The sequence below is a fragment of the Hemibagrus wyckioides genome, linkage group LG25 (assembly GCF_019097595.1).
Source record: "Hemibagrus wyckioides isolate EC202008001 linkage group LG25, SWU_Hwy_1.0, whole genome shotgun sequence".
Classification (NCBI taxonomy): Eukaryota; Metazoa; Chordata; class Actinopteri; order Siluriformes; family Bagridae; genus Hemibagrus; species Hemibagrus wyckioides.
The window spans coordinates 2,613,906-2,629,129 of record NC_080734.1 but is presented as its reverse complement, the minus strand read 5'-3'; the positions used below and the strand labels follow the sequence as shown (position 1 = coordinate 2,629,129).

Here is a 15,224-nt window from a genome sequence, read left to right as displayed (position 1 = left end):
TTCAAAGTATTAATACGTTTAATCTCTCAAACATACATTTACAAAGTAATGCAAGGACTGAAGTACAGATAAAACAGAGAAGAATAAAATTATTATTGGTCACGGCAATTCCTTATATATGGACTGGTGCAAAAAAAAAACCCAAAAGAAATCAATCAGGACGTGTTTATAACGAATCCTGAATGACGAGCAGGAGGAGGGAAATCAAACTCATCTGAAGGTGTGATGGTGAACCCGGGGCTTTAGTGTGTTCTACACAGTCATTCATTCATGACTTTATTTAACATCTGCACCAGACGCCTGATCTCAACACCAACACCATGGCTTCTGGATTCATGGCTGCATCTTTAGAATGATATTTATTACAAAAGGAGCACGATTGTGAACATGGAGGGTTTTGGGGGCGGGGTTTTAGTTAAAGGAGGATTCAGCTGCAGTAGTACTGCCCGGCGTTGGCTCTCCGTCTTTTGCGACTCTGCTGCTCTTCAAAGAAGTGACGGATGTCTTCCGGAGTCACCACCTGGTGGACAAGACAGAGATCATCTCTCAGATCAGAAACTCAAAGATCTGGTTTATTTAATCATGGGACAAACTGTTATGAATATCTTACACCCTTCAGTTAAATGAAGTGTGTAGAGGACAGTCAGGAGCTCTGAGATTAAAACAGTAATTTCTCAGTGTGTCTCACTCTGCTAGTTTAATAAAAAAACACAGACTCTGTCCTCAGTGCAACAACAGATGTGGAGGAACGGAGCGTGACAAGACGCAGAAACGTTTACAGAATTCAGATTTATAATCCTGACTGGGAGAAACCAAAATGCTATATATAAATAAATATAAAAATATATAAATAAAGTGTGTGTGTGTGTGTGTGTGTGTGTGTATATATATATAAATATAAAAATCAGCCATAACATTGTGAGCAGTGACCGGTGAAGTGAATAAGACTGAGTATCTCCTCATCATGGCACCTGTTAGTGGGTGGGATATATTAGGCAGCAAGTCAACATTTTGTCCTCAAAGTTGATGTTAGAAGCAGGAAAAATGGTCAAGTGTAATGATTTGAGCGAGTTTGACGAAGGGCCAAATTGTGATGTCTAGACCACTGGATCAGACCATCTCCAAAACTGCAGCTCTTGTGGGGTGTTCCCGGTCTGCAGTGGTCAGTATCTATCAAAAGTGGTCCAAGGAAGGAACAGTGGTGAACTGGTAACAGGGTCATGGGCGGTCAAGGCTCATTGATGCACGTGGGGAGAGAAGGCTGATCCGTGTGATCCGATCCAACAGACGAGCTACTGTTGATCAAATTGCTGAAGAACACAATATTAGGCAGGTGGTCATAATGTTGTGGCTGATCAGTGTCTGTACATTATATATATATACACTATATTGCCAAAAGTATTCGCTCACCCACCCAAATAATCAGAATCAGGTGTTCCAATCACTTCCATGGCCACAGGTATATAAAATCAAGCACCTAGGCATGCAGACTGTTTTTACAAACATTTGTGAAAGAATGGGTCGCTCTCAGGAGCTCAGTGAATTCCAGCGTGGAACTGTGATAGGATGCCACCTGTGCAACAAATCCAGTCGTGAAATTTCCTCGCTCCTAAATATTCCACAGTCAACTGTCAGCTGTATTATAAGAACGTGGAAGTGTTTGGGAACGACAGCAACTCAGCCACGAAGTGGTAGGCCACGTAAACTGACGGAGCGGGGTCAGCGGATGCTGAGGCGCATAGTGCGAAGAGGTCGCCAACTTTCTGCAGAGTCAATCGCTACAGACCTCCAAACTTCATGTGGCCTTCAGATGAGCTCAAGAACAGTGTGCAGAGAGCTTCATGGAATGGGTTTCCATGGCCGAGCAGCTGCATCCAAGCCATACATCACCAAGTGCAATGCAAAGCGTCGGATGCAGTGGTGTAAAGCACGCCGCCACTGGACTCTAGAGCAGTGGAGACGCGTTCTCTGGAGTGACGAATCGCGCTTCTCCATCTGGCAATCTGATGGACGAGTCTGGGTTTGGCGGTTGCCAGGAGAACGGTACTTGTCTGACTGCATTGTGCCAAGTGTAAAGTTTGGTGGAGGGGGGATTATGGTGTGGGGTTGTTTTTCAGGAGCTGGGCTTGGCCCCTTAGTTCCAGTGAAAGGAACTCTGAATGCTTCAGCATACCAAGACATTTTGGACAATTCCATGCTCCCAACTTTGTGGGAACAGTTTGGAGCTGGCCCCTTCCTCTTCCAACATGACTGTGCACCAGTGACCAAAGCAAGGTCCATAAAGACATGGATGACAGAGTCTGGTGTGGAGGAACTTGACTGGCCTGCACAGAGTCCTGACCTCAACCCGATAGAACACCTTTGGGATGAATTAGAGCGGAGACTGAGAGCCAGGCCTTCTCGTCCAACATCAGTGTGTGACCTCACAAATGCGCTTCTGGAAGAATGGTCAAAAATTCCCATAAACACACTCCTAAACCTTGTGGACAGCCTTCCCAGAAGAGTTGAAGCTGTTATAGCTGCAAAGGGTGGACCGACGTCATATTGAACCCTATGGATTAGGAATGGGATGTCACTTAAGTTCATATGCGTGTCAAGGCAGGTGAGAGAATACTTCTGGCAATATAGTGTATATATATATAAAATCAAATAATGTAGTCGTCACATCTTTACTCATTGGTTGTTTTAAACCACGCCCACATTTAAACCACGCTGACAGAAAACCTGTCAAAAGTGACCTGATCAAGGACGCTGATAAATTCTGGATTCTGATTGGTCAGAAGGATTTAATTTCCTAAAGCAGCTGCTCTGAGAGTAACCCAGGTTTATAACAGTGTTGTTATGGTGAAGTTTGTTAGATGTTGATTAAATATTTATGGAAGGAGTCTCCAGTGTCAGAACAGGAATTAACTTGTTTCACAGACATTTAATGAAACGATAGATAGACTGAGACAGACAGACAAATAGATAGACAGAGATAGATAGACAGACAGATATGTAGACAGAGACAGACTGACAGATAGACAGATAGATAGGTAGATAGATAGACAGACAGATAGACAGATAGATAGATAGATAGATAGACAGACAGATAGACAGATAGATAGATAGATAGATAGATAGATAGATAGATAGATAGATAGATAGATAGATAGATAGATAGATAGAAATAATTGTAATGGTGATGTTACAGGAAAGTGGTCTGTAGTAACAGTATCTGACATTAAGGCGGAGTTTAGAGAAAGCCTGTGGGCGTGGCCTTGTTCGATGGTGTTACACCTGAAACACCTGAAAACTCAGACATGGAAAATGAGGAAAGACTAATAAGGGTCAAAGATCTCTATACTACTACACTCTCTACAAACTATAAATATAATTAAAATACAAGCGAGTTATTTTTATAGCGTCGCTAAGGAGACCAGAGATGCTGATATTTATAGTTTCAGCTTCCTCCTCCTGAGTGAGACTGAACACAGTGTTGATGAAGAGCAGTGAGAGTGAGGATTAAAGGAGGACGTACCTTTCCCTCTGCTGCAAACCTCTGTAAGTAATCCTTCAGCTCCGTCTTCATGTCGTTATACTCTACAGACGATACACAACACCAGTCACACACACCAATACACAACACACGTGTTCAGGTGCACACACACTGGGTACGCTAACAGGACTGAATGGGTCTTAATTAATGAGCTGATGTCTAATTAAATTAACCCTCAGGTTAATTGTAGAAAATAAAAACTAAATCTGATCTGCCCTCTTGTGTTTCAGAAACATTACATCTAACCATAATTAGATTAAAAAATAATTATAATCATTGATTGCTGTGGTGCTAGAGGAATAAAACACTTGACCCAAGACAACAATCGACCCTGACCACTAACTAGGACAGGAATACGGAGCGTTTATTATTGATGTTTTAGCCATGACTTATTTATTTAAATATTTAGTTTAGTTTACATCCAGTTATTAGGACAGAGTGTGTGTGTGTGTACCATGAATGATCTCGAGCTGCTGAACACGGTTCAGGTTGTTGAGCGCAGACATGAGCGGGTCTCGAGCCTCGCCTCCGTTCGCCTGCTCTGTGGTTTTGCCCTTGGTCTCGTAGGCGAGCACTGTGTCTGTCTCGTCCAACAGGAAGGAGACTCCGCCCTCCACAAACACACTCTGTAATCACACAGGGGCGCAGAATGATACAAACCCCCCACACACACACACACACTCTCGCTGTATAGTGTCTGAAGGCTGAACACATTATATTCTTATTATTGAAATAAATAAATAAGTAAATAAATAAATAAATGGTGTAAATAATTTTTTATGTTTTTATGATAATTCAATGTTTTATTTTTTCTATATGAAATATTTTTTGTTTTATTAACATTTTTGTATATTTATACATTCTCAATATTAACTTTATAGTTTTTTTTAAATTATAACTATAAATGTTTATTAATTTATTATATAAAATTATTTTTTATTGTGCATATTTTAATATATTTGATTATTTTTTATAATATATTTTATTTCTATTATTTATATTTTATCATTTATATTGTGGATATTAAGGATTTTTTCATTTGGATTTATTTTAATTTATAATCATAATATTAATTTATCTTCTTTACACAGTTACACAGTTTTTGTACAGTAACAGATGCCCTACAAATGTACACTTTTAACCCTGGGGTGGAAAAAAATAAATAAATAAAATGTGACTGAGATGGCCTATTTTGTGTGTGCGTGTGTTTGTGTATGTGTAAATGTGTGTGTATGTGTGTGTGTGTATGTATAAATGTGTGTGTGTGTATGTGTAAGTGTAAATGTGTGTGTGTGTGTATATAAATGTGTGTGTATGTGTAAATGTGTGTATGTGTAAATGTGTGTAAGTGTAAATGTGTGTGTGTGTGTATATAAATGTGTGTATGTGTAAATGTGTGTATGTGTAAATGTGTGTGTGTGTGTATATAAATGTGTGTATGTGTAAATGTGTGCGTGTGTATGTGTGTGTGTACCTTACAGTGTTGACAGGAACAGAGTTTAGTGCGCCAGGCCGCGGGCCAGAACACAGCTCCCTGCTGAACCCGACTCTTTCCTGACAACTTCATCTCCTGAAACCTGCATCCTGAACCTTCAGCCTCCAGCTCCTGCAGCTTCCTCTTACAGCCGGACGTCCCGTTCACCTCCACCTGCTCACATGCCTCCACCTGCTCACACGCCTCCACCTGCACAGAGACATCCAGGACACACAGAAACATGACTTCTGAGACTCTTTAACAGCATTAACTGGTCAAAGTGGAAGATGAGCACTACACCACCACCTAGTGGTCAGCCATTATCTCTCTCTCTCTCTCTCTCTCCCTCCCTCCCCCTCACACACACCTTTTCATTCAGCAAGCTCTTGACTTCTGTTTTCTTCTCCTCTTCATCATGCTCCACCTCCACTCTGCCACTCTCCTCCTCTTCTTTACACACCTTCACTGTAGGAGGCACTGAGGAAATTACACAACATTAAACTAAACTAAATCTGTAAATTAAACCAGCCATGTAGTAGATACTGAACATTCTTCAAATAATGAGAGGATACCGGCAAGGTGAGCAGCATAGATCCACAGGAACTGAGATTTATTCATACAGGACTCACAGATCATCTCCTGAAGTTCCACACACTCCGGGACCACACAGCCCAGGTGCTGAGAGAGAGAGAGAGAGAGAGAGAGAGAGAGAGAGAGAGAGAGAGAGAGAGAGAGACAGACAGACAGAGACAGAGAGACATAACATTATGACCACCTGCCTAATATTGTGTTGGTCCCCTTTTGCTGCCAAAACAGCCCTGAGGCATGGAGTCCACTAGATCCCTGAAGGTGTGCTGTGGGATCTGACACCAAGATGTTAGCAGCAGATCCTTTAAGTCCAGGAAGTACTGAGGTGGAGCCTCCATGGATACTTACAGGATACTTTTGACCACTGCAGACTGGGAACACCCCACAAGAGCTGCAGTTTTGGAGATGCTCTGATCCAGTGGTCTAGCCATCACAATTTGGTCCTTCATCAAACTCGCTCAAATCCTTACACTTGTCCATTTTTCCTGCTTCTAACATCAACTTTGAGGACAAAATGTTGACCTGCTGCCTAATATATCCCACCCACTAACAGGTGCCATGATGAGGAGATACTCAGTCTTATTCACTTCACCTGGCACTGGTCATAATGTTCTGGCTGACCGGTGTGTATTTCTGTAAATGTGTCCACACTGCAAACACACACTGGAGTAAAAACTCACCCGGCCATGCAGCCAGTCCTCACACACCACACACTGGATCATCTCATCAGCAACCTGAACACACACACACACACACACACACAGGATCACATTAATGTAATCAAACCACATGAACCAGACATACAGGAAGTCAGATCTTCCCTGAGGTACATGCTAACAGCGGTGTAAAGTCTATTAACAGATGATGTCATTAGCGCTGTTCAATCCACTTACCTCGTCCTCTGGGTCAGGGTACGGCCTCTCACACGTGCAGTACAGCCCGAAGAAATTGTGAGTGTATTTATTCCCACAGTTAGTCTTCTCTTTCTCCTGAGACACAGTGATCACACTCAGGCTCGACATCTACATCACCTCAGAGACATTACACACAGGAGAAAACATCAACACACTCACCGGGAATAACCTGCACTCCATCTCTCCAAACTTCTCATTCCCACAGTCACACCGGAAATTCCTGTAGAGGAGGAAAACCCAGAGTGAGAGAGGGGGAGAGAGAGGGAGACAGAGAGAGGAACAGTGAGACAGAGAGACACAGAGAGAGAGGAACAGTGAGACAGAGAGAGGAACAGTGAGACAGAGAGAAACAGAGAGAGACAGACAGAGAGGAACAGTGAGACAGAGAGAGACAGACAGAGAGGAACAGTGAAACAGACAGACAGAGAGGAACAGTGAGACAGAGAGAGGAACAGTGAGACAGACAGACAGAGGAACAGTGAGACAGAGACAGACAGACAGAGAGAGGAACAGTGAGACAGACAGAAATAGAGAGGAACAGTGAGACAGAGAGAGGAACAGTGAGACAGACAGACAGAGGAACAGTGAGACAGAGACAGACAGACAGAGAGAGGAACAGTGAGACAGACAGAAATAGAGAGGAACAGTGAGACAGAGAGAGGAACAGTGAGACAGACAGACAGAGAGAGGAACAGTGAGACAGACAGACAGAGAGGAACAGTGAGACAGAGAGAGGAACAGTGAGACAGAGAGAGGAACAGTGAGACAGAGACAGACAGACAGAGAGGAACAGTGAGACAGACAGACAGAGAGAGGAACAGTGAGACAGACAGACAGAGAGAGGAACAGTGAGACAGACAGACAGAGAGAGGAACAGTGAGACAGACAGACAGAGAGAGGAACAGTGAGACAGACAGACAGAGAGAGGAACAGTGAGACAGACAGACAGAGAGAGGAACAGTGAGACAGACAGACAGAGAGAGGAACAGTGAGACAGACAGACAGAGAGAGGAACAGTGAGACAGACAGACAGAGAGAGGAACAGTGAGACAGACAGACAGAGAGAGGAACAGTGAGACAGACAGAAATAGAGAGGAACAGTGAGACAGAGAGAGGAACAGTGAGACAGAGAGACAGAGAGAGGAACAGTGAGACAGACAGAAAGAGAGAGGAACAGTGAGACAGAGACAGAGAGAGGAACAGTGAGACAGAGAGAGGAACAGTGAGACAGAGAGAGGAACAGTGAGACAGAGAGAGGAACAGTGAGACAGACAGAAATAGAGAGGAACAGTGAGACAGACAGAAATAGAGAGGAACAGTGAGACAGACAGAAATAGAGAGGAACAGTGAGACAGACAGACAGAGAGACTAACAGTGAGACAGACAGACAGAGAGAGGAACAGTGAGACAGAGAGAGGAACAGTGAGACAGAGAGAGGAACAGTGAGACAGAGAGAGGAACAGTGAGACAGAGAGAGGAACAGTGAGAGACAGAAATAGAGAGGAACAGTGAGACAGACAGAAATAGAGAGGAACAGTGAGACAGACAGAAATAGAGAGGAACAGTGAGAGACAGAAATAGAGAGGAACAGTGAGACAGAGAGGAACAGTGAGACAGACAGACAGAGAGAGGAACAGTGAGACAGACAGACAGAGAGAGGAACAGTGAGACAGACAGACAGAGGAACAGTGAGACAGACAGACAGACAGACAGAGGAACAGTGAGACAGACAGAAATAGAGAGGAACAGTGAGACAGACAGAAATAGAGAGGAACAGTGAGACAGACAGAAATAGAGAGGAACAGTGAGACAGAGAGGAACAGTGAGACAGACAGACAGACAGACAGACAGAGAGAGGAACAGTGAGACAGACAGACAGAGAGAGGAACAGTGAGACAGACAGACAGAGGAACAGTGAGACAGACAGACAGACAGAGGAACAGTGAGACAGACAGAAATAGAGAGGAATAGTGAGACAGAGAGAGGAACAGTGAGACAGACAGAGAGAGGAACAGTGAGACAGAGAGAGGAACAGTGAGACAGAGAGAGGAACAGTGAGACAGAGAGAGGAACAGTGAGACAGACAGACAGAGGAACAGTGAGACAGACAGAAATAGAGAGGAACAGTGAGACAGACAGAAATAGAGAGGAACAGTGAGACAGAGAGAGGAACAGTGAGACAGACAGACAGACAGACAGAGGGAGGAACAGTGAGACAGACAGACAGAGGAACAGTGAGACAGACAGACAGAGGAACAGTGAGACAGACAGACAGACAGAGGAACAGTGAGACAGACAGAAATAGAGAGGAATAGTGAGACAGAGAGAGGAACAGTGAGACAGACAGACAGAGGAACAGTGAGACAGACAGAAATAGAGAGGAATAGTGAGACAGACAGAAATAGAGAGGAACAGTGAGACAGAGAGAGGAACAGTGAGACAGAGAGAGGAACAGTGAGACAGAGAGAGGAACAGTGAGACAGACAGACAGAGAGAGGAACAGTGAGACAGAGAGAGGAACAGTGAGACAGAGAGAGGAACAGTGAGACAGACAGACAGAGAGAGGAACAGTGAGACAGACAGACAGAGAGAGGAACAGTGAGACAGACAGAGGTCCTGGTGGTCAGACTCACCTCTTGGTGTAGAGCTCGAAGAGTTCGTGACCTTCATGACACTTGTATGAACAGGCGAGACAGATTCCTGCTGCTTCTCCTCCTTTAGGTGTGCAGGTGTTACACGCGTACAGAGCCTGACGCTTCACATACCCCTAACACAATGACATCGACACCATCATCACATCCCATAATATCCTCACCATCATCACCCAATCAGAGCCTGACACTTCACATACCCCTAACAACATAATGACATCATCATCATCACATCTCTGGCCTCCTCGCCCCTCGGCTCCCTGACTACTTTTATGTATTTCCTGTAGAACCCTTGTATCCTGTGACCATCCTCAGTTACTTCATCATGACTTCTGTACTAGTTCTAAACCCGGTTCTGATCCGTTCTACCTCCTCCTCACAGAGCACACTCACTCTCAGTTGACTCGAGCACTCGGACCCCTAAACAGAACACCTCAGATCACCAGGGCTGTGATTTTCACCACTGGACCATGGACCGTACACTACCCCAGAGATCCAGAACCAGTGCTCTTGGACCTAGATAAAGAGGTGCATTATGGGATATGAGGGTTCTGACAGAACACCATGAGGACAATAAGTGAAATAGTTACACAGGATACAGAAAGGCCCTAGGTAGTGCACTGAGTAGTGTCCAGGGGATGAGAGTGAGGATAAACATCATGGCGACCTGTTTATTTATTTTATTTTTTATAGAGCACGAAGAAGAAGAAGGAGAAAAAGAAAAGTATGTTCTATATGAGATGTATATTTACTGTGTGTGTGTGCGCGTGAGTGTGTATGTGTTTATTATTTGCGCTGCAGCTACAAACTTCCAGATTGTGTTGTTGTTGTTGTTGTTGTTATTATTTCCCCTACCCAGGGCTGTAAGTGTGTACACCTCACCTCGGGATATGAGCATTTCTCCGAGTCACTGCCTCCGAGCACAGCCGAGGCTTCCTGCTCCAGCTCCTCATCCTCCTCCAGCACATCCACCAGAGACACGGTCGCCTCCTCTCCCTCGGCCGCCGCCATGCTGCTGCTAACGCTGCTAACGCTGCTCACTCTGCCGCCGCTGCGCGCGCGCGCACACATACACTATCACTTCCGCCTCGGAGGAGGAGGAGAAGACGCGAAGTAAATAAATAAATAAACTTGAACACCTTGTTGATATTTAAACACACATATAACATCCGCCATCTTTTTTTAAACTGTTCTGTTTTATTTTCTTTATAAAATTTACGGTACAATAATAACCAATAATACAGTTCCGTTTCCGGTTTATGCAAATCTTCGCTGGTTTGGCGGGAAAGTGTATTTTTGCTTCGAACGATGTATTTTATTTATTTATTTACTTACTTACTTACTTACTTACTTACTTACTTACTGAGATTAAATCATGCTTACTCGTAACTATTTCATGTATACACTCCGTCTGCATTGAATTATATATATATTATTTTTATTTACTACAATCTCGCTAAATCCGTTAGAGATGTAGCAAAACAGTATTAGCCGGTGATGCTTGGTTGGGCGACACGTCAACGCGTCCGCCATATTGGAAAGGTTAAAACTGAATTATAGAGAGTCCCCGAGACTCAGGTCCAGTGCTGTAACTTTCTTTATATTTAATCGGTGTTATGCAGAATTTGCTTGTTTCCTGTGATAAATGACAGCACGCGCACACAGGGATTTTGGTTTTGTCATGCACTGACCATTTCTTAAATCCTGCACACAAAATCATTTAAAAACATGTCCATCTGTGGGTAAGCTATTGTGCTATTGTAAAAACAAATACACTGACTGAGCAAACATTTAGGAGATCATTAATAAGACACTGTTTAAAAAAGAGTACTGTTACTACTAGCTGGACAGTGAAAGACCTAGGTGTAATAATAGACAGAAACTTGTCCTTTGAAAATCATATTTCCAATATTACAAAAACAGCCCTCTTCCATCTTAGAAATATCACCAAGCTTAGGAACATTTTATCTGTATCTGATGCAGAAAAACTAGTTCATTCCTGACCTCCAGACTGGACTACTGTAATGCATTACTAGGTGTTTGTCCTGCATCTTCAATAAACAAGCTACAGTTAGTCCAGAATGCAGCCGCCAGAGTTCTTACCAGATCAAGAAAATATGATCATATAACCACAATATTATCATCCTTGCACTGGCTACCTGTTAAATTTAGAATTGACTATAAATTAGCTCTACTCATGTACAAGGCTCTAATTGGTTTAGCTCCCACGTATCTAACCAGCCTTCTAACACGTTACAATCCACCACGCTCTTTAAGATCACAAAACTCTGGACTTCTGGTAGTTCCCAGAATATTAAAGTCCACAAAAGGGGGTAGACGTTTTTGTATTTAGCTCCTAAACTTTGGAATAGTCTTCCTGACAGTGTTCGGGGCTCAGACACAGTCTCCCAGTTTAAACATAGATTAAAGACATATCTCTTTATCCTGGCATACATCTAACATCCCATAACCTTGTGCTCCAGTACATCTGATTAAATACACATTATCATCTAGTACTGCTAATATTATGAACAGCAGCTACGCTAATTCTGTTCCACTTGTTTCTCTTCTTCTACCCATCCCGAGGCATCTGGAGATTGTGCCAGCTCCAGTAGACAGAGGCCAACCCTGTGAGGATCCTGAGACATCCAGAGATGGACCAACTTCAGCTGGGTTCTGCTTCATGAGGACTTGAATATTCAAAGCAACGCTGCTGACCCTATGTGGACTTTGAGGACGACAACAACCTCTTACGTAATACATACAATAGCATTCTACATCACACAACTGATTATACATAAATGCAGAAAGGACATTGTTCATGTCCGGTGTCACCCAATTGAGGATGGGTTCCCTTTTGAGTCTGGTTCCTCTCAAGGTTTCTTCCTCATTCCATCTAAGGGACTTTTTCCTTGCCACAGTCGCCTCAGCTCACTAGGGATTCATAGGCGTGTTCACTAGGGATCTTTTTTTTTTAATGAATCAACCCCAAACCAGAAATAACCTTCGTCCAACTCTGAAGAAGAAAAAATGAAAAAAGTAGAAAAACATCTCAGAGTCTCAGAGAATCATCCCCAGTGATGAGTGAGGTGAGCTTTAGTGTTATTTTTTAGCATTATTGTTATTTAACAATTTTATCAGCCACCACACCTGCTAATCTATCATGCTAACTCAGCTAACTCGATGTTTTTCCTCATAACACACGGAAGTTTACTTTTATAGTCTATAAAATATTAGTTTGAGATTTTCCTGACTGGAAAAAAATCGAAAAAAAGTCGGACTTTTTCTTCCGGATGTCAGTTTTAGCCGTGATTCAGAGGAGATTTTTAAGCAAAGAAATGGCTAAAAATACACTTAACATTTAGCAAACATTAAAAATGAGAAACAGAGCAATAAATAAAGCCATTTACTACAGCAGAGTTAGACTGTATGAGATAAAGATGGAATGTCTGATAGTACAGTAGCTCTTGATTCTCAGTCACTAAAGGATTGAGGCTTTTTTGGGGAGGAAAAGTGATGAGCAGTGAGGATCTGAAGTCATCCTCCTTGTTGTTATATATGATATATGATGTGTTTGGTGATAGGACATTTTATGTTGTTTTAATGACCAGTGTCCAGTGGCCTGTGGTTCTGTCCTGGGGAACCTGATGGTCTGTCCTCCAGATGTTGAATCACCAGTGGTCTGTGGTTCTGTCCTGGTGAGCGTGATGGTCTGCTCTCCAGATGTAGACGGATGAAGTTCATCACTCAGGCAAACCAAAGTCCATTACTCTCCTCATCACCTGTACAGACTGTTCATTTAGATTTGATCTGAGGAGATTTTGTGATATTTGAGTTTCAGTATAGTTTGTAAACTCTCCTCATCACCTTTACATTTAGATTTTATTTGATAAGATTTTGTTATCAGTGCTATAGTTATTAGTGCAGTCATAAATGTTAAGGTTTTTTTTTACTATAAAACATCACTGGCAAGTACACAGACTAAACATTATGTATTATGAAAAGTGATGTCTATAATATTTACATTATTAATATTACACCTGACATCACATGTATATAGATGCACATTGGATATTGAGTTCTTTGAACTGAGAACTGAAGTTCAGATCAAAATTGTGGAGAATAATCAAAACAATTCTAATATGTAAGTTTATTCCTACCGTTCCTATCCTATCACGCCTCAGCTAGCGTACTTCACATCACTTATTCTGCCTCACCTTACCTGCATCACCCGGCCTGCATCACCCAGCCTGCCCCACTCAGCCCAGCTCACACAGCTTACCCCATATGGTTAACCCCCCCTGACCTACCCTGCTCTGCCTGTCCACGTAGTCTGCCCTGCCCTGCCTGGCCCGTCCAGCCTGCCCCGCCTTCCTACCTAGGCCCGCGGCCTCTGCTCCCCGCTCACCAGACCTGCGCATGCTAGTGATCCCTGCTAGGGAGATATTTATGTAAGTGGGGTGTAGATGGGTAGATATTTGTGTAGGTGGAGTGTAGATGGGTAGATATTTGTGTAAGTGGGGTGTAGATGGGTAGATATTTGTGTAGGTGGGGTGTAGATGGGTAGATATTTGTGTAGGTGGGGTATTTGTGTGTAGATGAGCAGGTGGTGTGTAGGTCAGTAGGTGTGTGTAGGTGGTCAGTCAGTGAGCTGGTAGGTGGACAGTGTTCAGGTCAGTAGGTGTGTGTAGGTGGTCAGTCAGTGAGCTGGTAGGTGGACAGCAGTTCAGGTCAGTAGGTGTGTGTAGGTGGTCAGTCAGTGAGCTGGTAGGTGGACAGTGTTCAGGTCAGTAGGTGTGTGTAGGTGGTCTGTCAGTGAGCTGGTAGGTGGACAGTGTTCAGGTCAGTAGGTGTGTGTAGGTGGTCAGTCAGTGAGCTGGTAGGTGGACAGCAGTTCAGGTCAGTAGGTGTGTGTAGGTGGTCAGTCAGTGAGCTGGTAGGTGGACAGTGTTCAGGTCAGTAGGTGTGTGTAGGTGGTCAGTCAGTGAGCTGGTAGGTGGACAGTTGTGCCGGTCAGTAGGTTGAGTTTCAGGTGTTTAGGTGTGAAGTAGAGCTGCACGATTCTGGACCAAATGAGAAATACGTCGTAATTTTATAAAATATTTTTTAAGGTTTTTTTAGAATATAAATCAGGCTTTTCTATTTCTATGAACTTTAGTGATTTAGAAACCCTGCACCTTAAATTACCAAACGCAAACAAAACAGAAAAAATGCTCTTTGCTTTTATTAAATTTAAAGAAATATAAACAAATGACTACCAGGTTTTTCATGAGAAATAAATAAAAATCACAATTTTGCCATAAAAATATTCATATAAAATAGAAGAAGCCCTCAAAATGTAATAAAAAGAGGCGCTTCTTATTTCACTTTTGTAGTAATGAATAGAATTTATTAAAAAAAAAACAAATCATTAATATTAATGAATTTATTTTAATTATTTAAATAGAATTTATTACTTATAAAAAGTAAAACCATCTTAATAATCTATAATAAGAATGATAAAATAATAATCTATAATAAGAATAATAAAATAATCTTATTATTTTTATCTTATTAGTTTTAATCTTATTATGTTAATTTTATTATTTTATCTTCTTTTTAAGCCTTTTAGTAAAATAAATTAGACATTATTTTAATCCAAATAGATTTTAAATGATAATTTTTACTCACATGTGAAAGACAGTGTGAAGGTGTTTGTAACAACATCGGTTTAGTGTCATTCAGTTAGTCATTTATTGACGCTCCCCTGCGCTGAATAACGTCGCTTTTATTAACGTTAGTGTGGTCTGGAATGTTTCAGGTGATTAAACAGGTTGGTGGTGTTACCCTTTGGTGTAGAAACCGTGACTAAACATTGCTTGTAATGCAGCGTAATCTAGTTTAAAACCGAAAAATAGACGATACTTGGGAACGCTCCTCTCTCCTCGTTACACTTCTCTCATTTCCATGAAAATAGATTTAGCTGAACTGTAGTAAAGTAGGATTAAGATGGTGTGGAATCGTGATGGCCATTTTTTAAGGAGTAATCGTGCAGCTCTAGTTCCTAGTTAGGTGTGTGT

The 15,224-nt window shown here is 42.3% G+C and overlaps 1 protein-coding gene across 2 annotated transcripts; it reads right to left on the bottom strand.

The window, feature by feature from the left end:
• ubr7 (ubiquitin protein ligase E3 component n-recognin 7) lies at positions 1-10,223 on the bottom strand. 2 transcript variants are annotated; one of them, XM_058378706.1, is made up of 11 exons: positions 10,048-10,223; positions 9,148-9,281; positions 6,674-6,734; positions 6,494-6,586; positions 6,281-6,334; positions 5,585-5,690; positions 5,380-5,489; positions 5,013-5,222; positions 3,993-4,164; positions 3,521-3,582; positions 1-520 (listed from the first exon to the last, which is right to left on the bottom strand). In XM_058378706.1, exons 1-11 carry the CDS (start codon positions 10,174-10,176, stop codon positions 428-430), a joined length of 1,224 nt encoding a protein of 407 aa, XP_058234689.1. In that variant the 5' UTR covers positions 10,177-10,223; the 3' UTR covers positions 1-427. The 2 variants fall into 2 exon arrangements, with proteins under 2 accessions (XP_058234689.1, XP_058234688.1); XM_058378705.1 differs by having other exon boundaries at positions 6,494-6,589; positions 10,048-10,222.
• Between the last annotated feature and the right edge of the window lie 5,001 nt (positions 10,224-15,224).